The sequence below is a fragment of the Loxodonta africana genome, chromosome 12, assembly GCF_030014295.1.
Source record: "Loxodonta africana isolate mLoxAfr1 chromosome 12, mLoxAfr1.hap2, whole genome shotgun sequence".
Taxonomy (NCBI): Eukaryota; Metazoa; Chordata; class Mammalia; order Proboscidea; family Elephantidae; genus Loxodonta; species Loxodonta africana.
This window is the reverse complement of record NC_087353.1, coordinates 37,558,535-37,585,374: the sequence shown is the minus strand read 5'-3', so window position 1 is coordinate 37,585,374 and position 26,840 is coordinate 37,558,535. Positions and strand designations below refer to the sequence as shown.

The 26,840-nt window shown below is 46.3% G+C and overlaps 3 protein-coding genes across 12 annotated transcripts in view; 1 reads left to right on the top strand and 2 right to left on the bottom strand.

The window, feature by feature from the left end:
• WDCP (WD repeat and coiled coil containing) overlaps window positions 1-3,709 on the top strand; it is a 38,546-nt gene extending 34,837 nt beyond the window's left edge. For 4 of the 5 annotated variants that reach the window (XM_003411820.4, XM_064295088.1, XM_064295087.1 and 1 more), the window contains one exon: window positions 83-3,709. In XM_003411820.4, the coding sequence (XP_003411868.2) occupies window positions 83-312 (230 nt within the window). In that variant the 3' untranslated portion in view covers window positions 313-3,709. The remainder of the gene's footprint in view (window positions 1-82) is intronic. The other variant, XR_002786280.2, reaches the window with a different exon arrangement.
• Window positions 3,670-22,847, bottom strand: MFSD2B (MFSD2 lysolipid transporter B, sphingolipid). 4 transcript variants are annotated; one of them, XM_023550462.2, is made up of 14 exons: window positions 18,296-18,503; window positions 15,162-15,287; window positions 13,717-13,841; window positions 13,007-13,130; window positions 11,473-11,551; window positions 11,197-11,327; window positions 8,694-8,784; window positions 8,458-8,579; window positions 7,892-7,975; window positions 7,495-7,575; window positions 7,171-7,280; window positions 6,745-6,888; window positions 6,176-6,352; window positions 3,670-4,988 (listed from the first exon to the last, which is right to left on the bottom strand). In XM_023550462.2, the coding sequence occupies exons 1-14, from the start codon at window positions 18,389-18,391 to the stop codon at window positions 4,964-4,966; spliced, it is 1,515 nt and encodes a 504-aa protein (XP_023406230.1). In that variant the 5' UTR covers window positions 18,392-18,503; the 3' UTR covers window positions 3,670-4,963. The 4 variants fall into 4 exon arrangements, with proteins under 4 accessions (XP_023406230.1, XP_023406228.1, XP_023406229.1 ...); XM_023550460.2 differs by lacking the exon at window positions 3,670-4,988 and having other exon boundaries at window positions 4,998-6,352; XM_023550461.2 differs by lacking the exons at window positions 3,670-4,988; window positions 13,007-13,130 and having other exon boundaries at window positions 4,998-6,352; window positions 11,197-11,245; window positions 18,296-22,847.
• A 114-nt stretch (window positions 22,848-22,961) lies between these two features.
• UBXN2A (UBX domain protein 2A) overlaps window positions 22,962-26,840 on the bottom strand; it is a 69,217-nt gene continuing 65,338 nt past the window's right edge. For all 3 annotated transcript variants that reach the window (XM_010591950.3, XM_064295090.1, XM_003411912.4), the window contains one exon: window positions 22,962-25,425. In XM_010591950.3, coding sequence (XP_010590252.1) covers window positions 25,233-25,425 — 193 coding nt within the window. In that variant the 3' untranslated portion in view covers window positions 22,962-25,232. The remainder of the gene's footprint in view (window positions 25,426-26,840) is intronic.

Here is a 26,840-nt window from a genome sequence, read left to right as displayed (position 1 = left end):
AGAAAACCACATTGATAGTCATATTTTCTTTCTAGAATAAGGTACTATCCTAAATTGCCCATGTGTTTATTTTGCTTTACAGACTGCCTCTGGATCCTTCTCTCTGCTGACAGCGAAGGCTTCATCCCATTAACTTTCACAGCCGCACAGGAAGTAATCATAAGAGATGGCAAACTGTCCAAGTCAGATGTCTTCAGAGTCCCTTTTCCTCAGAATCTGGATCCTGACCCTTCTCTTGAAGTCTTTAGAGACCATACTGCTCAAACGTTAGATACCACTGGCTATTCTAACCTTTTAGGCAGCACAGCGTGATATTTGTCTGTAGAGTATTTGCTGTATAGCTTTTCAGATGACACCATTAAAACAAGGTCTGTTTTCCACTGTGAATTCTATTGCAGGTCAAATTTTCACTGTCGTTTAGAAGTGAAGCGCTTGTCATGGCTGGGTCTTCCGGTTTTCCCCTGGGCTGTGTGGCAGCAGAGTTCAGTCTCTGTTAGATGACTTAGAAAGTGGTTGTTCATGTATTTATGACTGTTGTGGTTTTGTCTAAGGGCAGAGTTCCCAGAACAAAACAATGTGATGGTGCCATATGGATTGTGAGTTTTGGTTTCTCTGAGGCTTTATGCCCCTTGCCCAAAGCTGTGTTCAGGCTGTCTTAGGAGTACTTACAGTGATGTCTCAGCACTGTTAGAGGTCTTTTCCTTGGCTTAGAGATGAGGGTAAGGAGTACAGGACAGCAAATGCTCCAGCACACCTATTTCCCCCAAACCACCACGAGCCAGCAGAGCTCATAGGAAGATAAAACCAGTTGGCTTCTGCTCCCAGGGCTGCCTGACTCATGCAGTAGTTCTGGTGTTGGCTGGACCTCCCAGTATTGAAACCTGACCCTAAAAATCTCTGGCTGGCAAAGGACCAGATACATCTAAACATTGGCTTTGAGCTTCTTCCATTCACTTTATAAGTCCATTAAGTAACTTGAGAAGTGCTTCAACTCCTCTGGACCCCACAGGAGCATGTACTGGTGCCACCAGAGCGATGCCAAGCTCAGGCGAGGCCCAAGGCGTGATTCTGTGCTATCATCACTCATGGTTTTCTCCCTGAAATGCTTTTCAGTTTAAACTCATAAGCAACCTTACAGGACAGAGTAGAACTGCCCTGTAGAGTTTCCAAGGAGCACCTGGTGAATTCGAACTGCTGACTTTTTAGTTAGCAGCCATAGCACTTAACCACTACACTACCAGGGTTTCCACTTTTCAGTTTGGGGATCATAAAATTTTCATATTTCCTCCCAATAGCCACTCCATTAGTTAATTTATTTGTCACTTTAGTTTTGATATTCTTTTCCCTCCATTTAAGTCTTAGAGACCAGCATAGTGTCTGTGAGAGAAAGTACAATAAAAATTTGGAAATTTTACTGAATCTGAGGTAGCTCTAATGCGTACCAGTTGATTATACCTAAGGGCTAAAGTGCCAGCCTTGTACTGCAGAAAGAGCCCTGATTGCCAGATAGACACCACTGCTCCTGCTCTCGAGCAGAATGATCAATTCTACTTACGGCAGCACAACAAATTGATCCGCGTGTGGCTAATCAGAGCACATATGCAGATAAATTGTTTCAGCTATAGAAGCTCCATTAGCACATACGTATCTTTTTCACCCTTTTCTTTAAAATTATCCGGGAAGAAAATATTTTGTACCCTTGGGCACTCCTGTCTGTCTGTTTCCGTTTATGAAGATGGAGCAGGGAGAGGAAGAAAGCGAGGGCCATTTTGTGGTTCAAATGCATTAGACAGCTGCTGGGATAATGGAAGTGGAGGCCACTTGTCTGTGATCAGCTGCCTCAGAGCAGTGGCTGAGGCTAGTCTGCGGCCTGGATCCATTTGGGAAGGAAGTGACTGGGTGTGATGAAGTCACAACTATTCTGAAGCCTAAAGAGGGGGTGGGGGACTCTTGAGTGAGATCTGTGTGAGTCCTCAAGATGTGTGTTATAATCGCCATTTCTCTGGTCTAATGCTTGTGGACGAGTCTTCAATAAAATCACTAATGTTTGTTGTGGCTGTTGTGAATGTTTTCATGGTATTTTCTTTGTGATTATTGCTACTATAGAGAAATGCTACTGATTTTACGTGTGTGTATATTGTCTCTGTAGTTCTGGTAGACAGTTCAGAATATAAATTATCTGTGTCTTTACAAAAAATCTGATTCCATGGCAACTCAGGTACAAGAGACATCTCATTGGCCTCTCCTGCTATGACAGTCATTGAAACCCTAGAAGGTAATGCAGCGTTTGCCGACTCTTCAGACATGAAGAGAAGAGCTAAGTTCTCTAAGTTAATTGTTTAATGTTTTATTGAAAATATTTTGCGTAATGAAAGATATTATTTACTTATCCCATTTTGCACCCAAATTTTTCTAAAGTTTGTATAGATAATATATGATACATGCAATATGTATAAGGTATAAGCCCAAAAAAAACCAAACCCATTGCCATCAAAGTCAATTCTGACTCACGGTGATCGTCTAGGACAAAGTAGAACTGCCCCACAGGGTTTCCAAGGAGCGGTTGGTGGGTTCTAGATGCAGTCCTTTTGGTTAGCACCTGAACTCTTAACCATTGTGCCACCAGGGTTTCCATATGAAGTATATAAAAAAAAAAAAAATTGCCATCAAGTTGATTCTGACTCATAGTAACCCTATAGGGCAGAGTAGTCCTGCCCCATAGAGTTTCCAGGGAGCGCCTGGTAATTTGAACTGCCGACCTTTTGGTTAGCAAACATAGCACTTAACCAGTGTGCCACCAGGATTTCCATATAAGGTATAAAAAAAAGGCTTAATAATATAATGAAGCACTCACTACCTAACTTAAGAACCAGAACACTACGAGAAACGCTGAGTTTCCCTGTGTGTCCCTTCTTTATTCCATCTCCATAGCTCCACCGCTGAGATAACTAACCCCTTGATTGCTGTAACGATCATTTCGTCATTCCTTTCCTTTAAAAAAAAAAAGTTTCGCCACATATATGTGCTAGGCTAAACAATATGATGAGCTTTATATGTGAAGATGGTACTGTATTATATATAGTCTCCTGTGACTTGCTCTTTTTTCCATTCTACATTGTTTCAGATTCAACCGCCTGGATATGTTTATGTTACTTTCAGTGTTTTGTAATTACCACAGTTTATCCATTTTCTTGCCATGCACATTTGGATTGTTTCCTGGTTCTATTTTAGTGTGTATATACAATATTGTGTTGAATACTCTTGTAACCGTCTTCTAATGTAAGTGTTTGAAGAGACTAGAGTCTTTTATCCAAAAGTGGAAATGCTAGGTCTTAGGTGTGTGCAAGCTGAACTTCATAGTGCCATGAAGCCTTTATGAGATAATACCAAGATAGTTATATCAATTTTCACTCCCAGCAGCAAGGTATCATAGCACCTATTGTTCTACATGCTCAGTGCATCTTACTTTATGACAATCTAGTAGTTTTAAATGGTACCTCACTGGTGGGTTCGAATTGCTGACCTTTCGGTTAGCAGCCGAGCACTTAACCACTGGGCCACCAGGGCTGTTATCATAGTGGTAAAATTTTTATAAAGTACAAGGAAAGCACAGTAGAGATTAGAGAGTGCTGGGGTTAGGGGGTGATCAGGGAAGCAGGAAAGCCTCTCTGAGGATGTGACATTTTGGCAGTGACCTGATCATGTGAGGCCTTGTGGCCATCGTAGGGGCTGAGTGGGTGAGAGGCACGGGTGGGACTGAGAGGGTCTTAAGCAAGTGAGCGGCACAATTGCTTCCTGGATTTAAGTGGTGATAAAGGAGGTAGTGGAGAGGGAAGGGGCAAGGGGGTGCCTGCTCTTTGCCAGGGATAAGTCCAGGGACTGGCCTTGGTGGCAGGGAGCGGTCCTCCTCATCTGAAGCAGAAGGACGGACATCAGAAAAGGGATGTGGAGGTATAGGGCAGCTCAGTGAACCGAAGGTCAGAGAATAGGAGTGGTGGGAATATAGCGTACCTAGAGTGTGCAGTCAGAGAGTCAGGGGTGCTGGCATTGAGTTCCAGGGGAGGAGCAGTCTTGGTGATACCAAGGTCTGGTGATGGCCATTCTTCCAACACATTTTGTAAGCTCTGGCTACCTCCACAAGCTTCAGAGTCAGGCAGGCTTGGGTTCAAGACTCATTTCCACCATTTTACCAACTGAATTATTAGAAAGTCACACTGCACACACACATATATAGACACACCAGGTGATTTAAGTATTACAGGGATTTAAAGACAATGACCCCTTTAATTTGCTTTGGTAAAAATAAACCTTGGTTGAAATGAGAAAAAAAAAATGTCCTTTGGTGGCCCATCTCAGTGTCTGTCCACTTATAAAAAGTGTCCTCAACTTATACGAAAAACAGGAAAGACATGAGAAATACTTCCAGTGCCCTGCTCTGTCATCCCCACTGCTGTCTCCCCAGGTCTCTTGGTCTCACTGTACCTGTCTGTGTTTCTCTTACTGTACACCCCAGCATAGCATCTGTCCCCACTCTGTCCGTTAACATGCTGTCCATCAGCTTCTCTTTGTATCTTTAGTAGATGTCTACTGGAGCCTTGGGAGGGCCAAAAGGTCTGTACACCTGCTCTGTGTCAAGTGAGCTTTGCCATCTAAGCTGGCTGTAGGGCCTGGTGCTCCCACAGGGAGTCTGCAGTCCAGGGTCAAGGGCTGTCTGAAGCTGGGGTAGTCAGGGGCATGGGCCTGTCTGGCGTGGTCTGTGGTTGACAGGCAAGAAATGGTCAGGTAGAGGTCCTTGAGCCCAGGCCAATCCCAGCAGCAGGAGACATCCCCAAGTCCCAAAGGAAAGACAAGTTGTATACTCCACTGCCAGGTAGGAGTGCTAAAGGGCTGGGAAGAAAGGGAGACTTCAGGCCTAGAAGACGCTGCTGGCTCTTGCTGTTCCAGCTCACAGAAGTCTCAGACTTTAAGCAAGGCTGTAGCTGGTCCTCCTGTAGGAAAGGGAAAGAAACCAAGGCAAAGGATGGGCATGGGATGGGGCTCTGTCCTGCCACAGATGCCCATGGAAGTTTCAGTGGCTGTTCCTTGTCTTCCCAGCAACTCCTCACCTTAATGGTCCCTGCTAATAAAACCTACAGCCCTTGTTTCTCCAAGACCTAACAAGTAATCCCCCATCCCCTTGTCCGCCCTTCCCTGATGTGTAAAGCAGAATTTTAGTGTTACTCTGCTGAAGAGTCTGGGGCCACCAACACTGAGAAGTGAGGGACTGATTCAGCCAATTCCTGCCTCTCCTGTGCGATCCTGTGCGTGTCCATGTGCCCATGTGTTTGTAAGTGTATGGACAGCTGCAAAAACACATATGCAGGCTTGCGAATGCCAGCTCTGCCGGACGTGTTGATACTGCGGCACATATTCCGAGTACCTGCTTGGCCTTGGGCTCTGTGCTGGGCTCTTAGGATACAGAAATGGATAAACACAGCTCCAGCCTTCAAGGTCTCTACAGTCAGCCTACTGGGAAAGCCAGACCGGTGAGCAGATCATCCCTGTGCAATGACATGAGTGCTGTGGTAGGGGGAGGACAAGGCTCGGAGAGCTGCTCAGCACAACCTACAGGGCAGGAGTGGAAGCTGACTCTCCCAGGCTTCTGGCTCCCACAGTGGATGGTAGTGCCATTCACTGAAAAAACACAGGAGGAGGAGCTAACTTGCGGAAAAAGGTAAGTTCAGTTTGGGGTCACAGATTGACGTGCTTGTGGGACTGCAGTGGAAATGTCCAAATGAGAGCTAGATATGTGGATCTGGAACTTGAAGAGAGTCAAGGGTGGAGGGGCGGCTTCAGGAGGTGCCAGCACACAAGAGGGACTTGAGGTCAAGCAAGTAGATGAGGCCACCGAGAGGCTATGTAGAGCAAGAATAGGGAATTAAGGAGGGGGCCCTTGAATACCACATCCAGTGGGCATTCAAAGGAAGAAGACTACAAAGGCATGACCAGAGTAGTGGGAGAAAATCCAGGAGACTGTGGTGTCACTGAAGCTAAGGAAAGGAAGTATCTCCAAAAGCCAGGATTGTTCAGCTGTGTCTATACCGCAAGGAGATCCGCAGATGTTGGTCATTCACAAATCAGTGTGCATCTATGTGTGCCTCTCTGAAGGTTGGTGGCCCATGTGCAGGGTGCCCACCTCCGAAGGCTCAGCTGGCGGGAGGAATCCTGGCTTGGCACCTTCGGAGTGCGGCTGACCAGGAGGATGCACAGACCAGTGAGGATCATGCAGGTGGGCACGGCTCCGATGAGGACCTTGAGGGTCACCACCACCTCCTCTGTCTGCTCACAGGCTCCAGCCTTATACCCCACGAACCTGGAGAAACACCACCCATCCATCCAGTCAGATCCTCACTAAGCCTGGCTTCCTGAGTGGAGGGCTCCCAGATACCCTATCCCCACAGTATCCTGAAACTTGGACACAGCCTAGCTGTGGTGGAAGAGAGGGTTGAGAGGATGGCCTGGCCATGGGGACAGATAACTGAGAATGTGGGGGCTGGGGCTTCAGAAGGTAGTTACAGCCCCCAAGAAAGGCCTCTCAGTCATGTGCACGAGGAAACCTGGGGGCAGTTGTTCCCCAAATCTCCACAGAACAGAGCTTGGACCCAGGCTTGTGGGTGACCCCCAGCTGGCTGGAGAGAGTTTTGCCCTCTTCTTCCCACCCTACTAGTACTTTGTGACTCTGGTGCCCCCCACACTGAGACTCACTCCAGGCTGAGTGTGGAGATGCCCAGGGCACTTGCGCCTGAAAGCTTGGTGAAGAAGACATAGGAGGAGTAGAAGATGGTCTCTAGGCCTGGGCCATGCTGGTGCTGCAGCTGGAAGTCATCCACCACATCTGGCAGCATGGACCTGGGAGTGAAGGGGGCTGCAGAGTTCTCCCTTTTATCCCCTTGACACCCACCAGTCTGTGAGCTCTCTGGGGACTGAGACCAAGTCGGCTACATCCCTGGGTCCCTGCTGCCCAGGACCAGGATGGGCCCACAGAGAACCAGGCAATATGCCCACCACTCCTGCCTCCAGTGCCCTTTTAGGAGGCTGGGCACGGGGGCCCCGGGACAACAGGTTGACGTGAAGGAGAAGATTCCCATTGTGGAAGGACATGAAGTTCCCATACCCTTTCCCCCAGCCTACCAGGGTAGCAGCAAGGACACAGCAATGCTCACGCCAGATACAAAGGCCACGACGTAGGCCACGGGCGCCACAGGCACAGCAGCCAACAAGATTGCAAAAGGCACCATCACCTGGGGAGACAGAGACACTCGCTGATCCTTCCACTTGCTCTTTCATTCTCACACTCACCAGTCTTTACAATGGCCCTTTGTGCCTGGCCCCAGGCACTGAAGACACAAGGGAACACAGACCCAACCCCCTGGCCGCAGGAAACTCAGGATCCATGCTCCCTCCTCCATCCCTTTTCCACTGCCATCTCCAGGCCTGACTTCCTGCCCGACTCACGCAGATCCCAAAGGCTGGGGTCTTCTTCCCAAATCGATGTAGAACCCACTCCCACAGCGGGGTGCTCAGTACAGCAGATATCTGTGAACGGACAGCAACATCACAGCCAGGGATGAGCCGCCCACGCCTTTGCCCAGGACCTCAATGGCCTGGCTTTTAGACGGGTCCGCCAGCCTCGACCACACCTCTGGCCTGCTCTCTGGTTCGAACCTGTGATTTGAACTTTATAACCCTGGCCCCAATCACACCATCTGCTGGAATGCAGGTGACTAAGACCAAAGCAGAGTCAAGAATGTTGACCACTAGTGCTCTGGCCACACATGTGTCATGTCAGGGACTATACATGACCCCACTCAGGCCCCTAAATGATCTTGCCTCACCACCCCAGGCCCCTCACCAAGATGGTTAGCACCAGTCTCTGGACGTGGTCATGTAGCCGGGAGGCATGTGTACAGAACAGGACCAGGTAGTTCTGCTCCACCTGAGGAGGGAGACAGGCAGGGTGGGCATGTACAGGGGCTGGCAGAAGCTCCGGAAGTCAAGGGCAAGCACTGGGTCTCAAGTCTGCCTCCCCTTTGGGACCTTGCACTCTGCTTGCTGCCACCATCACATGGCCCCCTTCCCCACAGAGGGTGCTTATCCCAGCACAGGTATCAACACCATTCCTATCCCATCCTCGCCCCTTGCAACTAGGATCAGGTGGACTTTACTAAACTTCAGGTAATGTGACAGGAAACCACCCCAGACTCTGCCAGGTTCCTAGTGCCTGACCCCGACCCTCCCCCATCTCACAAGCCCTGTCTTGGTCTCTCTCTTCCCAGCACCAGCCTCTCTCGGCCACGGTGCCAGCCAAGGGTGTTTTCTCGTTAAAACTCAAGCCTAACTCTGGTGCCTAACTCTGAGCATGCACAGGGTCAGTATGGCCAGGGCCAAGCCAGCGTGGATCAGCCTGGCCAGAGGTACCTGGACAGCGGCTGAGATGAACAGGAAGGAGACCACCAGCTTCAGGTAGGGCGGGTGCCGGACAGTGAGGCCCAGCCCAGCCAGGAAGCTCAGGCCTTGGCCTGAGGCTGGGGTTGAGGGGTCTACAACACAGCAAGGGAACACCTTGGCTTGGCAGAGTTCAAAACCAAAACCCACCCCCAAAGGAAGCCTTCTGCCCTGTTTCTGTTTCCACGCCCTCCCTCAGCCCTCCATACCTGGCCGCTCCTTCACTCCCAGGCGGAGCAGGCCACTACACACAGGGTAAGTCACAGCAACCACGGCGGCTGCAATGGAGTAGAGACGCATCTGTGGGACAGAACAGAGCTGGGGTGGGTGCAATGTCTCCAACCCAGGGGGGTAGGGACACACGGGGCAGGGCCCCTCCCAATCACCCCAGCATCCAAGGGCCCAGAATGGCTCATCCACACACACGTCTTTCTGCCAACTTTGTGCCTCCTCCATGGAAAGGGGGCATCAATGCCTATGGGGCTCAGGGCTCGCTTGCTTGTTCTTTCCCTCTCTCTCATTTTTTTAAGCAAACATTTATTACTTCTGACTTCTGCATGTTAAACCGTGAGGTTACACTGATGAGTAAGTGACCTGTCTACCCACAATAAGGGGCTCCAGTGTGACAGGAAGACAGACCCATAAGCACACAGTTACAGCACAGTGTGAGACACGATGGCCCCAGATCAGTATAGAAAACAGAAACGATGCTCCGTGTCATTCAGGGGAGGATACACAGGTCATAAAAATTCATGTAAAGAATGCATGGGGATGACAGCTGCCCAGCGCTGGATAGAGGTTGTCCAAGGGGAGGGGTGGGGAAAGAAGGAGGGAGATGACACAGAGCCCGTGCTCAGAGGGGCCCTGCGCCTAATACTCTGTGTCACTGTCTTCAAATTCTCAATAATTTTATCATTGAATTTGTGTTTTGTAAGGGAAGTTCGTGGACAATGCAGCATGCGCTACCAAGGGCCTCATGTAAGGGCCTCAGCTCACATGAGGCCCATCTGCCTGGAATGGGTTCTCAGCTTTCTGACCTCCAGTTCCTTGCACCCCAGGCCTCTCCTGGCCTCCTCCGCCTGACCCCACCGCCACACTGTCGCGGAGTGGTAGGGTGAGTGAGCATGCACAGGCCTGCACTCAGTAGTAGTCTACCTCAAGTAGGGGCCTGGATGTGGGTGTGGGAGAGTCCATCAGGGAGGGGCATGGCGGCAGCCTTTCCACACCAGGCTGGCAGCCGCCATGGCGCCGCTCAGAGGGTGCATGAGGTGTGGGGGACGCTCACCCACACCTGATCCAGGTGCCCAGTGCATCCCAGTGTTGGGAGGTTGTAATCCCTTGGTTGGGGCAGTAGGGCTTATGGGCAGGGGAGTTCACTTCCCCACCCTCAGCTGGGGCCCCACATTTTCAGTTTGCACTAGATTCCTCAAGTTCTCTAGCTGGCCCTAGAGATGGGTTTGGGGACGCATACACGGGGACTTAAATTGTCACGTTTTCTTACACGGGTGGTAGGGCGTGTGGTGTCATTCTCATACTATCTGTTCCTGAACGCTGGCAGCTATCAGAACCCCCAGAGGGCTTACTGAGCAGTCATCCCCAGAGTTTTTGAATCAGTAGGCCTGGGGCAGAGCCCCAGAATGTGCCCTTCTAACAAGTTTCCAGGTGATGGTAATGCTGCTGGTCCAGGGACCACACTTTGAGAACCTTTTCGTAAATCTGAAACATTCATTAATTAAAAAACAGACATACATAAATGCCTACATAGAAGAGTGCAGAGAGGCCCCACAGTCAAACTGGGGAGAGGCGGCTTGTGCCAAGTCCTGAAGGTGAAGGCCACACAGTTTGGGGGTCTGTGTTCAAGTAAAGGCCGGGGCTCGTGAACCAGTGGGAACCAGAAAGTGGAAAAGTCCCGAGGTGCGGCTGGAGAGGAATGTGGGGCAGGATTACACAGAATGAGTGCTCCAGGCCATGTAAAATGTGCCTCAGGGAGAGGCCGCTTCACAGGGCTTTTAGCAAAGGAAAGACAAGGTCCAGTTTGGCTTTTAAAATGTCACCCTGACTGTGCTGGAGGGTGGGAAGGCTGTGTAGGAGACTGGTGCAGAAGCTGGGGGGAAGGGAGATGGTGATGTAGGCCAGAGGACAGTGGAGGCAGAGCAGTGAACGGCTTCCAGAAGAACTGTATCCACGAAATGGACAAGGCTTGCTATAGGGTGGAGTGGAGGATTGAGAAAGAGAGAGGGGCAGAGGTGATTCCTAGGTGTCTGGAGGATATTGATGCCATTTGCTTAAGGAAAAAGAGAGGAACAAATAAAAAATAGACAACCCTTTTGTCACTTCACGCTGGGGCTGGGGGGATGGATGGTAGGAGCGGCTTCACCCAGGCCTCTGCCCAGACAGACCATCCTGCTGCCCTTTCTTCCCCAGCCTTGCAGGCCCCTTCCTGCCACCGACTGTGGCCAGGGCCACAACACACCCCTTCCCTCCCCTCTGTCCTCTGGGGACTCCCTGCCCATCTATTACTTCATGATGGAAGGAATCCAGCAGGAGGTTTGGCGGGAGGACTGGGTTGTACCGGACTTGGGCATCATCCGCTCAGCGAAAGGCGCAGAAAAGGAATGAGAACGCAGCTCCCACAAAAGAGGAAGGGGCCGGAAAGGAAAGAAGCTGACGGCAGAGGAGGTCACGGTGGGGTCCGGGTGCCCGAGCACTCACCGCGTCCGGGGAAACGCCGTCCGGCACGGGGATCTCGGCCTCCTGGCACCTGTGGGGCCCGTGGGCGCGGGACACGATGAGTCCGTGGACGGTGGCTCCCATCAGGGTCCCCGCCATCTCCATGGTTATCCCTGGGGACACAGTGGCCGTGCAAAGTGACCAAGTGCCGCGTCCTCCCACCCGCAGGGTCCCGAGGCTCCAGCCCAGGACCCGGCCTGTGTCCCGAGGGACAGCGTCACCCTTCCCCCTCCCCCACAGCCCCAAGCCCGCACTCACGGTATGCGGTGGCCGAGTCCCGCTCCCTCGGGTTGGGGGTCAGGAGCATGGTGAGCGCCGTGTATGGCACCTGGAAGAACTGGGGCGCCCGGGCAGCACTTAGGATAGCCCCACTGCCCAGGCCCGGCAACCCAGGCTGCCGGCTTCATGAGGCTGAGGCTCTAGTGGCCCTGTCCACCCTGGCAACCCACCACTGGAGGCTGAAGGGCAGGAAGGGACACAGAGCCCAGAGCAGTATGAGATGGAGCAAGCTGGGGCTTTCCCATCCTTGGAGTGCAGGTGAGGGCAAGGTCCCTCCTAGCCACCTACCCCTCCTACTTCAGAGTAGCCACTGGCCAGCAATGGGGTTCACCAGAGTCCAGGCCCCTGGGGGTGTTACAGATTGAATTATGTCCCCCAAAAGTATATGTTGTAAATCCTAACCTGTATGCCTGTGGTCATTATCCCATTTGGGAATGGGTTGTCTTTATGTTAATGAGGCAGGATTAGTGTAGGGTGTCTTTTTAGGACATGGAGCAAAGGCCCTGAGATCGGCGGGTGCCTGTTTGAGAAATAGTGAAGAGACTGGTGTGGTTAGAGGAGAAGCAAGTGAAAGAGAAATAGACTATACTATCAGGGAGGTACCAGGGGGTTGAGTGTGGAACCTAGAGAGTAAGACAGAGAAGAGAGGGGCCCCCAAATCTGCAAACAAAGTAATAAGAAATGGGCCAGGGCACAGAAACAAAGCCATTCCCCAGAACAATGGGGCAGTGTATCTAAAAGTAGCCCACAAACTTCTTTAAAGTTGCCTTTCAGAAGCAGCTGGAGAAAACCAGGCCCAGGGACATGCGCAAAACATCCACCTGTGACCGCTGTGTGACCTTCCACCAGGTGCAGTGAGGGGCTATGGCCCTAGCCGGGGAATCAAACCCAGGGAACAAGAGACTAGCAGGCATGACACCCCATAATAAGTCCTGCTACAAATCCCAGAGGCCTCCAGGACAGGAGCCATCCTGGAAAGCTGCTGCTGCGAGCACCTTAGTTAACATATCCCCGCCCGTGTCTATGAATAAACATGAATCTTTTCCCACCCAAGAACTTTTAATTAAAACTCAGGCCCATCTTTTGTTCTGTGAGATGAGGGTAAGCATTGCTCTAGGCCCTCCATGTGTCCGCTTGCAAGCCTCTTCAATAAAGCTTTGCTCGTGTGGAAAACTATGTGCCTTACCTGCTCATTCTTGACCAGTGAGAGGCAAGAACCTTATTCCGGTAACAATTTGAGTCAATTTCTTTTGAGATATAAAAGAGATTAAACAAGTGAGCAGAGGAGAGATGGAGTAAGATAGATGTCAAGACACATGGAGATCTCCAAGGAAACAGAAGCTGAAGAGACAAGGACTTTCATCCAGAGCCAAGAGAAAAAGCCTTCCCCCTAGAGCCAGCACCCTAAATTTGGACTTCCAACCTCCTAAACTGTGAGAAAATAAATTAATGTTTCTTAAAGCCACCCACTTCTGGTATTTCTGATAACTAAGACAGGTGGGCACCCACTCACCGTGGCCAGGGCCTGGAAGAGGCAGTAGAAGGTCATGTACCAGACACCCCGAAGGTTGGTGAAGGGGGGCAGGAACCATAGGAAGAAGTAGGCCAAGGCAATGAAGGGTGTGCAGCCCAGCACCCTGCAGAAGCACAGGGGTGAGGAGCACCCCTCAGCACCAGGACAGAGGGGACACCAAGGGCCTTGCCTGGAACACCCTCACCCCTCTGGGCACAAAGCCCTCTGCCCTTGGAGAAGCTCTGGGCTGGGCTGTCAGCGGAGGAGTCAGGGAAAGCGAGAGAAGTGAGGGCTAGGTTTGGGTGGCTGATCAGATGTTGGGGTGGCAGGCAGAGGAGAGGGCCGTTCGCTGCTGGACTCTGGCTGGGCCCTTGTTCAGTGTGCCATTCTCTCTATTGAGGACGTGGAAGGACAAGCAAGTTGCAGCTCCTCTGTGAGACCCTCCGTGACCTCCTGGCCAACTTGTCCCTACTGAGAGGCTTGGAGGCTCTGTCCAGCCCTGTGCTGTCTGATGAGGGAGAGTCCCCAAGAATGTTGCTGAAATGAAAGGCTTGCAATCTGGTCCCAGTCTAGTCCCCAGTCACCTACAGTCCTGTCTTATGCTCTACCAATCCATAGGGTTTTCTACCAAGAAACAGGGCTGTGACAAATAGAGTGACTTCAGCACCAGGGGTGGGTACCTTGGTCCCAAGGACTGTGGGGCTGCTCACCAGGGCATGAGTCGTCCAGACCCTGTCCTTCTGCTTCTGTTGATGAAGAACCCAGCCACAGGGTCGGCAGCTGCCCCAGACACCTTTCCTCCAAATAGGACAAGTGATACCTGGGCAGCAGGGATCTGAAACGGACCAGGGAGGGGCTAGAGAAGACCTGGCAGAGTAGCAGAGGGTGTCGAGGCCTGCCTGCCTGCTTGGAGACCTGGGAACCTGGTGGGGTGGGGGGGCACAGCCACGGTGTATAGGGCTACCAGGCCTCCCACCAGGACACTGATCCAGAAGGCTGTGTCGAAGGCTGTAACGTGAAGTAGTGAAAGGAAGGGTGGGAGGGAGCCGACGGCTGCAGCTCCACTATTCCCCAGGCCCTGTCGCCTTCGGACAGGATGTGGGGGGCCCTCATCAGAAGCCCATGGGGTGGCTCAGAGCAAGAAGGGTATATCTAGGCTGATACTCAGAGGTAGACTTTTGTTTCACAATGAAAATGTTTATTGACTTTTCTAATTACATAAATACACTCCTTATAAAAAACATTCCAACAGTACAGAAAAATATTAAGCAAAGCTTATCTGAAATCTCACCATCCTGAGACAACTGCTGGAAGCATTTCCATCATCCTTTCATGCATTTCTAATTTGTAATTTTACATAAATGGGGTCCTATCAGTGTCATTTTCTTAAAATCATGGATGTTATTAAAAAACTTTTTTGCTTCTCCCCTACTCCCCACCATTCCCTTCTATAGTCAACATTAACAGCCTGGTGTGTATTCTTCCACAATTTTCTCCATGCTTATATTTTAATCATGTGTAGAAATATACATACATTTACACATGCGCACACAAATACGGGGCATGCCTTTGTTTTGTTAAAATGGGATCATTTTATATACTCTTCTCTAAAACTAGCTTTTCTCGCTTGACGATGCATCGTGGAGCAGGTATAGATCTCTTTTGAACGGCTGCCTAAATAGTTCATTATTTGGATTTAAAAAAAGAAAAAATTGCTGTCAAGTCAATTCCAACCATATAGGACAGAGTAGAACTGCCTCGTGAGGTTTCCAAGGCTGTAATCTTTACGGAAGCAGACTGCCACGTCTTTCTCCTGAGGAGCTGCTGGTTGGTTCAAACCACCAACCTTTTGGTTAGCAGCTGAGCTCTTAGCCACTGCACCACCAGGGCTCCCTGTGTGGATATAGCACAACTTATTTAATTGTTTCTGTGTTGTCAGGCATTACACTGTATCCCATTTTTCCACCACAAACATGGCTGCAATAAACATCCTTAAAGAGGTTTCCTTCAGTAGCATTTGGCTTTTTGTTAGGCTTGGGTCAGAAATGCTGTCTACCAAGAAGAACTGATGTACAGTTGGAGGCGGAAGAATCAGACAGGGAGAGGGCAGAAAGAAGATGGGAGCAGGCAGCCCTGGGCTGGTGCCCTCACTTACCTGTGCCACATCAAGCAGGAAGAGCTGCAGGTAGAAGGCTGTGGCACTGGAGGCCACCTGGTTGGGGATCCCACCAATGCCATAGCACAACTTCGTACAGAATGAGAGGCGACCAGCTCTACTGTCCTGGGGGAGACACTGGAGCTAAGCCCCCACCCCATAGACACACAACAGCTTCCCACACCCTTGTGACATCCATAAGCATCCTGAGGTCCTTATGGGAAAATTCCAGCAACCTCTCAGCCCTGATTTGCCCCACCTTCTCCTAAAGTGAAGTGAGACAGGAAAAGAAAAAAAAAAAAAGAATCCTAAACCATGACCTCATAAACGATACATTCCCCCCTATGCTTCCCTCTACGGCCTGCTTTAATTTTCGGAGTCAGTGAGAGTGAAGCAGGAGTCCGGAAACCTGGGCATAAGCACTTTCTTGGCCGCCCTATTCCCTATGTGACCTTGACTAAGTCACTTTCTCTCTCTAAGCCGTGTTTTCTTCATCTTTCAAATGGAATATCCCTGCCAACTTCATGGGGTTGTTTTAATGAGCAAATGAGGCAGTAGCTCTGAGAGCTGATTGTTAAATGTTCAAGAATTTTGCAAGCCAGCTGTTGAGCCACTGGTAGCTTTAAATCATCCATGGTGAGGGTATTTATACCATGGAATCAGCAAACATTACAAATGGGAGCATATCTTCCTCCTTCCTGTCCCCCTCCCCCCATCTACCAGGTCACCACTGAAATGAAGTAATACTTACGACCCCCAACTGTATTATCACTAGCCCCAAGCTATCCAGCAAACTCCAGACTCAAATGATTATTCAACTACCTACTCACAGCTCCCCATAGATGTCTAACAGGCATCTCAGCTAAACACGGTCAAAACACAGCTCCTGATTTCCCATCCCATTGTCTAAACCAATTCCTAACCCTGCTGTTCCCACTGCATTAAATGGCCCCACTGTCCACCCTGTGGCTCGGGCACCTGAATCATCCTTGATCCTCCTTCCCACATCCCACATTTAATCAACCAGTTAAGAGCCTCCTCAGTGGCTTCCTTGTTTCTGCTGTCATTGTCTACAATCCACTCTCTGCCCAGCAGCCAAAGTGATCTTTAAATAACCGTAAATCAGATCATGTCTTCTTCCCTCTGCTTAAAACCCTCAAACAGCTTGCCATTACAGTTTCAGTACAGCCTACTGGAGCCTGCTGATCTGCCCCCACCCTTTTCCCACCTCACTTAGATAGCTCTTTTCCAGCCATGGTGACCTCATTCCTACTCCTCAAACTATTTCTCAGCTTGTTGCTGCCTCAAGGCCTTTGCACTTGCCAGTGCTTCTGCCTTCTTCCCCTAGATCTTTGCATAACTGACTCCTTGTCATTCAGTCTCAGCTTAAATGCCACCTCCTCAAAGAGGCCTTCCCTGACCACCCAGATATCTCATCAAACTTGCTGCCTGATATATTCTATTTCCTGCCTCTCCCCACCAGAATATAAGCTCTCTCAGAGCATGAACCATAACTGTTTTACTCACCATGGCATCCCCAGTTGCTAGAACAATGTTTGGCATACAGTAGGTACTCAATCTATATTTGTTGACAGAATAAATGGCCAAGAAGACACTGTGTAGTATTATTTTTTCAAAAGATGCTGGAAATTCTTCTTTTTCAGCCTATGCTTGGGGGTGGGAGAGGGAGTGGAGAAGGCTATGGCTTCACCCATTTCACTATCTTGCTGGAGGCCCCACTAGGCTCTTTTGAAGGGAAGGTCTTCCCAGATAAGGGTTTATCACATCCTCTGCATTGCTCTCCTACCCACAGGAGAAACCCACACTCAAGGCAGAATGTGGTCTCCTTTTCTGAAATTTGAATCGAAATTATTTCAATTCCCAGAAAACTTTAAAACCAGGAAGAATGCAACATGGCAGCCCTCTCCTCTCTTTTAATGGAACTCTTGAGTCTCCCTAAATATGTCTAGCAAGTTTCTGGCACATAGAAGGCATTCAAAAGATAGAAAAAGAAATTCCAGCTGACACTAGGGATATAATCTTAGAGTCTTGACAATTTTACCTGCCTAATCATTTTTTTTTTTTTTAATCATAAGCCCTTCACAGTGAACTTAGTACAAGTTATAGCATCAGACAAACTTGTATTCAAATTCCATTTCTGCCATCTCTAGCTATGTGACCTAGGGCAAGTTACTTGATCTCACTGAACTTGTTTCCTCACCTGTAAAATGGCAATAATATATATCTCAAAGGGTTGTCATGAGAGTTAAAAGCTGGCACTTCATTGGCAATGTTTTATTCCCTGTTGCTGTTAACCTCAACCTGGATTCCTAAATTTCACTGGGAAATGAGTTTTCCCAAAGGCCTCATCTCAGTTTCTTTCTTGGGAGCCATGACTCTTTGCTCTGAGGTGTCTGAGAGGAAGCGCTGAGTCAAGATGGGGATGGAGGTGGCGGTCAAGTGAAGCCCCATACAGAATGCCTTGGGGGTGAAGTGGGGAGAGGATGTAGCATTCAGCATGACACAGAAAGCCCAGAGTTCCTAAGTTCTCTCCAGTGCAGCCATTCTTTCTGAATAAGCTCCAGCTCCACCAATACAGAGGATGCTGAAAGACTGAAGACACCCCTGGGTTCCTACCTACTCACCATCCTCACCCAGGAGCCTGGGGAAGTCTCCTTTTGGAGAGAGCCTGATGCCTGATGCCCATGCCACCTGCCTGGAGATTGGGGAGGGAAGGCAGCCTCCTTACTCACAATGGAAAGCCCTATACCCCAGGCCTCAAAAGACTGTCCAGGAGGACCTGGAACAGACAAGAGACCGGGGAATGGCCCTGGTTCCACCTAATTGAATGAATCCAGCAAGTTACTTCACTTGCTTAGGACTGTTTCCCCACCCACCGCTAGGGGTTGAGATGATTAAAGAGGTACCATAGAACCCCACTAAGGGCAGTTTGTAAGATTGAGTGCTTGGGCTGGGCCCCCACAAGGCTGACCGGCTAAGTAAGGAGCTGCGATGAGATGCCCCAACGTCTCTGGAGCGGTAGGATCCTCTCACCCGGCACTCGCGCGCTGGAGCCCAGAGCCCCTTCTCCCGCCTGCTGAGACCCTCTCTCTTGCCCCTCACTTTGAGCTCACCGAGCTGGGCTCCGAGGTGTGCGAGGTGTGCGATTCGGAATGGGGCGGCGGCGCATCCACTGCCAGCGCTGAGGTGCCTCCGGAGGCCACCGCCATTGTACACGACAGATCCGACTGCGGCTGTCGCTCCCTGGTGTTATCGCTCCACCGCAGGCGAACTCACTCCCAGGCCCCGCCGGTGCCTCAGCCCGCGGGAACAAGGGTTGCTCCCGGCCAAGGGGGCGCGGAGCGCACGGGGCGGGGCCGGGGAGCCCTAGGAGCCAGAGGCGCTGTCCCATGCACCCCGGTCCCAAGGTAACGCACGGGGAAATTGAGAACCGCGAAGCGCACGGTTTCGTTTCCGTACAGAGAAAAACGCCAAGAGCTCAAATTCGCTGGGGTGGACAAGGCCGGCAAGACTCTCGGGACCCTTTCCTTGGGTAGGTCACCAAGGGAGTGAGCGGGCTGCAGAAGGCTGGGACTACAGGTGCCAGCAGTTTGCGCTAAACCCTCCTGCTAGATCTCTGTGGGTGAAAGTCGGCAAATATATTTTTAAAATGAAGCAATAGAATCTACTTGTTCACAGACTAAGGTTACTGCTAAACAGGCTTTCAAGCTGTTAAACTGGATGCTAGATGCCTGAAAGGGACACTCTCCAGCCTCTCACACAGGCGGATATGGCCACGCCACTCAGTTCTGGCCAGTGAAAAAAAAAGCAGAAGGCAACCAGAAATGTTGTATGCAATTTCCCAGAAAGGTCATGAAAGAGAAGGGGGTCATACCATACACAAAAATTATTTCAAAATGGATCACAGACCAAGAGCTAAAACTGTAAAAAAAGAAGTCTTAGATGAAAACACAAATCTTTCTAACTTTTGGTTAGACAATAGTTCCTTAAGACAGGTCAGCACAAGTGTAAGTGATAAAAGAAAAAAATACATAAACTGTATTTTTTTTGATGTAAAAATACATCAAAATGACAAACTTTGTGCTTCAGAGGACACCATCAAGAAAGTGAAAAGACAACCTACAGAATGGGCAAAAATATTTGCAAATTCTATCTTTGACAAGAGACTTGTATCCAGAATACATAAAGAACTCCCACTACTCTACAATTAAAAGACAAATAATCCAATTTAAAAAATAGGCAAAGGATGTGAACATTCTCCAAAGAAGATACAGAAATGGACAAGCACATGAAAACATGCCCAATGTCATTAGTTATGAGGGAAATGCAAATCAAAACCCACAAAACCAATACCACTTCACACCCACTCAAAACCAAAAACCAAACCCAGTGCCGTGGAGTCGACTTCGACTCATAGCGACCCTATAGGACAGAGTAGAACCATTCCCTAGAGTTTCCAAGGATGGCTATAAGAAAAATGACAACACGTTTTGGGGAGCATGGAGAGAAATCAGATCTCTCATACCTTGTTGGCAGGAATGTGAAATGGTACAGCCGGTTTGGAAAGCAGTTTGGCAGTTCCTCAAATTTAAACGCGAAGTTACGTAAAAAAAAAAAAAAAAAAAAAAGCTGTTGCCATAGAGTCAATTTCGAGTCACAGTGACCCTACAGGACAGAGCAGAACTGCCCCATAGAGTTCCAAGGAGCGCCTGGTGGATTCAAACTGCCGACCTTTTGGTTAGCAGCCTTAGCTCCTAGCCACTACGCCACCAGGGTTTCCAGAAGACCTACCAATGCCACTCCTAGGTATCTTTACTCAAGAGAAATGAAAACATACATCTACCCAAAAACTTGTAGCTTTTTAAGCTGTTATAAATAGCTGCATTATTCATAATTGAAGCCAAACGGTGGAACCAACCCAAATGTCTATCAACTGATGATACACAAAATGTGTTGTATCTATTGAATGATAAAAAGGAATGAGGTACTAATACATACTACAACATGGATGAAACCTGAAAACACTATGATAATTCAAAGCCAGTCATATAAGGCCACATATTGTATGATTCTATTTGTAAATGTCCAAATGCAAGTATCTATAAAGACAAAATGTAGATTTGTGGTTACGTAGGACTGAGGGAGGAGTCCTGGGTGGTGCAAACAGTTAAGCGCTTTATTAGCCAAAAGACTGGTGGTTTTGAACCCACCCAGAGACACCTTGGAGTACAATTCCGGCAACCTGCTTCTGAAAGGTAACAGCCTTGAAAACCCTAGGAAGCAGTTCTACTTTGCACACATGGGGTCCAAGAGTCAAAACCAACTCCACAGCAACTTAACAACAACAGGACCGAGTGTGGGGGTGGGGAATGACAGCTAGTATTGCTTTCAGGAAGAACAAAAATGTTGCACAACCCTGTGAATATACTAAAAACCACTGAATTGTACACTTTAAGTGGGTGACTGGTATGGTATGTGAATTACAGCTCAAGACAGCTGTTTAAAAAAAAAGGAAAGGGGTGTGCTCCTTCCCATTGAAGCACTGAAAGTGAAGCCATTACTTCAAATGTGATGGCTGGTGCTGGTGCAGCTATCTTAGCCCATGAGTTAACCTGTCTGGGAAAGGCAGATCAACAGTACAAGAGTCCAACGATTTCATGAAACTGAACGACCAGTCCTGAACTGCTTTCCTCTGGACTTTTGTGTGGGAAATAAAATTTTACTTTGTAAGTTTCCGTTACTTTGGATTTTCTGTCACAATTGAATCTTCTTCTAATGGATGCACTTTCCAGTTTTAAGGCAAGTCATTCCATTTTCTATGCACTTCCTTAATCTACAAAATGCTTCCTTGACTGTAGGATAATTTAGATAATGCGTATGCTAAATATTTAATTCCTTGGGAACTAAACATAAACTCAAGTTTCTTTGGACAATCTACTTTTACATACATCCTTTTACATGTCTTTTAGCAGTCTTGTAAACAGTTCATTCCCAATATCTGCACTGTACCGTGTATACTACCACATCTTTAATTCTGAAAAGAAGCAGGGGAAAAACAAAAAATTTTTTTTTTTTGCACAGAAAGAGTGCTTAAAAAAGACATTTGCTCCTGACAATTATTATTTTAGTATAATGATGCTACGTTCTGGGTGTAATTTCCAATCAAAAAGGCAAGTTAAATCTCACTAGATAAAACAGAATTACTACAACTAAGCCTGCCTTTGACTAAAACAAAACTAAAGACTGAGACGCTAAAAGAATCTGAAAGGATGCACACCAAAATGTTAACAGAGGTTATCTCTGATGGTGGAATAACAGGTCATTTAAAAATCATTTTTAGCATATATAATTTTCTAAAATGGATATGAATTACTTGTGCAAAAAATACAGTTAAAACAAATAACAAAGATTCAAATATTAATCTTTACTAAATGAGCCACTGTTATATCAGGACTTAGTATGACGAGCAAATTTTTAATTAAACGGTTTGTACGCAGGGAAAGAACTAGTAAGTAAACCCTTAGGAATCTTCACGTTAGTTCAAATCAGGATACCAAGAAGGGTTTAAAAAAATAAATGGAATCATTAAAATGTATTAAAAATGTATTTTTACATTTCTGAAAATTAAATGAAAGTAACACTGGTTAAAGTACCTGACACACAGAACCCACCACACCCCACTGCCGCCAAGTTGATTCCAACTCATAGTGAACCTATAGGACAGAGTAGAATTGTCCCATAGGATTTCCAAGGAGTGGCACTGGATTCGAACTGCTGACCTTTTGGTTAGCGGCCAAGCTCTTAACCACACTATGCCACCAGGATACACAGAAGGCACCTAATAAATATCTGCTGATTCCCAAACCAAATGACTTTGCCAAATAAAAATGACAAATGCAACTTTACATAGCTATCTTATAACACACGTAAATTATTTCACAGATCCTTTTAATGAACAGTATCACACCCTTAAGAAAACAAATCTTTAACCATTAGCAAAAGATTGCTTTCAAAAGACTTGAAGGCACTGAAAATCTTAGATGCGCAGATATTTTCAACACACCGAAAAGTGATGAAAAGCATATTGAATGAGAAGTATGTAACATAAATAAGATTACTTTTATAATTTGGATAAATGCATAGTAATTTAGCCAGTAAACTGGAACCTGCATTTCTACATATTAGCCCTAGCAATGGGTTTCAGGAAACGGATGACAGTTTTCAAATAGCTGCTTAGGTCAAGTTGTAATCCACATCTAAAATGCTTATCTTCAAGTTTTCCTTCCCTTGGAAGGGTGTTCTCAGTTTGTTTTCCAAAGTCAGCCTACATGATACTCTACACATTTAATTAACAAATACATATACATTTTTTTTTCTTCCCCTAGGTTTACAACCTTTTAACTTTTAGGCAAAAATCTTTAATGAATGATTCTCACTTTAGAAAAACTTTCAGAATATTATTCATATTTATTATAATACTCAGAATATTATTCACAGTTTCAAAATGAGGATTATTGCTGATGACAGTTCTTTCTCTAGTGAGGCCCCTCCCTGGGGTGTATTCTACATGTACACACAAGGAAATCCCCAATGTACCTTCTGGCTACATTGTGGATAACAGGAAAATCCCCAAAGGAGGCTTTTCCATATGCACACATGGACCATTCCCAATGAGAGGTCCCTATGGAGAAATATATGGGGAATCATATTTTGATTATAATGTAAATGAAAATTATAAAATGCTTTATAATAATACAGACCTCTGTGAGACACTTTAGATTCTTGTGCATATATTAACAATCATTTTATTTTCTACATCTGAAAGTTCATTAGTTCTTACCCTTTTTTAAAAGAATACAATAATTTGTTTTTTTTCTAGGTAGGGCTCTAACATTGCTGTAAACATTGCTGACAATAAATATTTTCTTTTATGCACCCGTTCATTTCTCAGAGAAAAGGACGAAAGGGAAAGGCTCTCCTCTGTCCTCCCTCCCTTCCCAATAAAAAGATGGACCTGCCAGATGGAAGGCTGGAAGCTACGAAAAAAAGCATTCTCAAAATGACCTGCAAACAGAAGACACAGCTCTACAAGCCAGGTCATCTAGTGGTGTGTGTATTTTCCTTTTGTTATTCCTGAGCCTTTAATAAAAAACTTCACTGAAACGTTCCCAGCCTTGTCTGTTATAGGAGATACAACAGGGTCATGTCATGATTAGCTCCAGGTTAAAGGGGAACAGCTTCTCTAAGAGCAAACTGTGGAGGATAAGATCACAATGTGGAGGTCTAGCAGCCCCATTTCAGTGATAAACCTTTACTGCCCTTGGTGAAGGATGCAGGTTTTATTTTGTTAAGAAGGAAGCTTATGCAGAATTTCCCAAAGAGCAGTTCTTTGACCACATACCTAAGAATCACTTAAGTTTAAAAATGCAGAGATGTGGGACCCATCCCAAACACAATGAACCAGAATATGCGTGGTAGGTGGCAGGGAGAGGACTTTGCAAAAGCTTCCCAAGTTACTCTTATACTAGGCTTGAGAGCTGTTGCAAACTCTTGTTTTATAGCATTTGTTCTCAAACTGTGGTTTTGGGGACTTCTGGGGGGTCCCCAACATACTTTCAGGGGGTCTATAAGGTCCAAACTATTTTCATAATCATACCAAGAAATTATTTGCTATTTTTACTTGCTCATGAGAGTACAGGGGCATTTTCCGTGGCTATACGATCTGCGATACTGCAACAGATTGAACGCAGAAGCAGATACAAGAATCCATCTGTCTTCTTTAAGTCAGACACTAATGACATTTGCAAAAATGCTAAACAATGTCACTTTTCTCACTAATTCTTTTTGTTTTGTAAGACAGCTATTTTTTCATAAAAATATTGTTTATGTTGATGTGAAATATGCTTATCATTATTAAATGAATAAATATATTGAAACTGTTTTAATTTCACATATAATAGTGACAGATATAACCCCCACATAAGCCAAGGTCTTGGGACCAGGAAGTTTGAGAACTGCTGCTTTACAGCATACATCCAGTGCCCTATAACCAAGACAGGCAGTAGGCACGGCACTTAGTGCCTTGACACCCTGAATACATACTTCACTGCAAATCTGATTTCAATAATCCACCAACAAAAGAGCTTCTTAAACTTACCATTTTCAGGCAAGGAAATTTAATCTGACAATGAACTCTCAAGGTCTAACTGGTTTTAGTTAAGTCTAAGATATAAACCATGGTTTCCTTGGTGGCATCAGAGTATAATGAGTATACAGGTTGACTCTGATGTATGAGATAAAAAGCCATACTTTGTGATGCAATTAAAAATATCCATTAATTTAATAATGTGACAACACAGACTTTAGATACTAAATGAGTGCTGGCAAATGAATGACTAATCTCAAATGTCAGCTAAAAACAAAGCTCTAGTTTTCAAAAGAAATAAAATAGAAAGAAGGTGGACTGGTATTCCTGGAGAGAAAAGAACTTTAAATGAAAATGTATCTTAGGTACTGTCGCCCAATTAATATTTGAGTATATCCTGCCACTAGAGAATGAAAGTTGAGAACACTTTGAGGCTAAGGCATAGCTGTGTTGAAAACAGTACCTTCCAGCCTTTTAATTGTATATCAGTTATACAATAATAAACCTGCAATGCATGATTTTTAATTTATTGCCATCTTTTTAATCTGAGACAGATAACATTTCAGTAAGTCTCTGCCATCTGGGAAGGTAATGAACACTGGTTTGAATGAATGGTGCTGTGAACATATTAGCTATTATAATATACTTTATACTGATTAACTGGTATTTGAAAATAAGTATATTCTGTCTGAGCAGCCTTTTGGAAAAAGTACACTGAATATAGTTTCTGGTCATATTTTTACTTCACTAACTTGCACTTATTAAAAAATCTTCTCAGAGTTAAATAGTACTTGAACCAAAAGTCCAGTGAACATGACTATTCCTTTCCCCCATTTTGGTTTCCATGTCAACTTAAAACCATCATTTCTCTGCAAATTTCCCACTTAGTCTATCAAAAACCAATGCTAGGAAAGCCCTCTAAAAGGCTCAGCTGTTCTTTGGAGTCTCTGAATGATTACAGCATTCTGTAAATCGGCTTCTTCTAGAGTGAGTGTCTCATCTAGCAATCTGAGGAAAGGAAGAGCTGTTGCCAGAGAAAAGGGTGGACTTCTCTGAGATCCTTGGTATTTTTCGATGAAGTCTTTGACGTGGCTTACCCTGTAAAACAGTACAAACTATTAACATAATTTCATGAAAATATGAATTAACTAGTTTAAGGTAATAACAGCTTGTGTAGGTATCTGGCTATGTTAATACAGAACTGATTGTGTGGGCTACTTTAAAAGGTTGATTCTTAGATATTTGATGGGATTACTGTTAAGCTTTGTAGGTGTGACAGGTTATCATCAGAAATAGTCCAACTAATGATCCTGCACAAAAATAGACTGCAGCTCTTAAGTGCCAGGTCACATTGTGCTTTGAATACAATTATGAAAATACTTAAATATAGTAATTTCTGATGTTTTTTCTGTACCTTTAATCTCAGTGCAGGTGCAGTATTATAATGAACATAGTGTTAGTCACTATAATGTAATATGATCATCACAATCTTGAGGATACGTCAAGGTTATGCTCACCTAAATACATATGCCAAAACCAAACCAAACCTGTTGGGATCAAGTTGATCCTGACTCGTAGCAACCCTACAGGACAGAGTAGAACTGCCTCATATGGTTTCCAAGCAGTGGCTGGTAAATTTGAACTGCCAGCCTTTTGGTTAGCAGCCAGCCTCTTAACCACTGTGCCACCAGGGCTCCAAGTACATATAGATATGTTCATATATTTAGAGAAAAAGAAAGGCATGCACTCGCAGTTTATCAAAACTAAGATGTCACTGATCAAAGACCCATTATTATTTTACGTATCACTGAGAAAAAGGTCAAACTATGGCAAAATATTTTCTTAATATTTACTTTTTAAATTATATGTTCATTGGAAGGATACTTTTACTTAATTTAGGCCTAAATATTTATCATATCACTCACATGCTTTCACACAATGAAAAACTTAAGTAGAACAAAATGGTTAAGGTATTCCTAAACCTTTAACATTAGTCATACTCCAATCTTCTGAATCATTTTTGGTTCAGTCACCAATATACACAGTTTGCCACATAATACCCATCCTCTGTACCATCAGCTGTGTTTGTGTTACTGATACAGCATTTCTTTAAAAACTGCTCCACTACTATCTCTGGGATGTTCTTACACACACCTGACAACTGTTCTCCAAGTTTTGAGACAGATACTAAGGCAAAGACCATTATGTCATGCCTACCATATGGCCAATGGATTATAGGACACATCCTCATTTGAGAGATGCTAAAATGTGGAAAAAAAGTACAACTCAGGAATAATGAAATGTGGCATATCACTAAAGACACAGAATTCTCCCATTCAACCAATTCACTAAAATCCATTGTGGCAGAGTTGATTCTAAGTCATAGCAACTCTATAAGACACAGCAGAACTGCCCATAGGGTTTCCAAGGAGCAGCTGGTGGATAAAAACTGCCGAACTTTTGGTTAGCAGTCAAAGGCTTAACCATTGCACCATGAGGACTCCTATTTCTAG

Bases quoted from the DNA above. Each gene is read 5' to 3' on its own strand.
- MFSD2B (XM_023550460.2), bottom strand. From the start codon at position 18,391: ATGGCGGTGGCCTCCGGAGGCACCTCAGCGCTGGCAGTGGATGCGCCG. The intron at 6,889-7,170 runs GTAGGCTGGGGG...CTTCACTCCCAG, and splicing joins GTGTCCTTGCTGCTACCCTG to GTCCATGCTGCCAGATGTGG. The intron at 6,353-6,744 runs GTGAGTCTCAGT...GTGTTTCTCCAG, and splicing joins ATCTCCACACTCAGCCTGGA to GTTCGTGGGGTATAAGGCTG.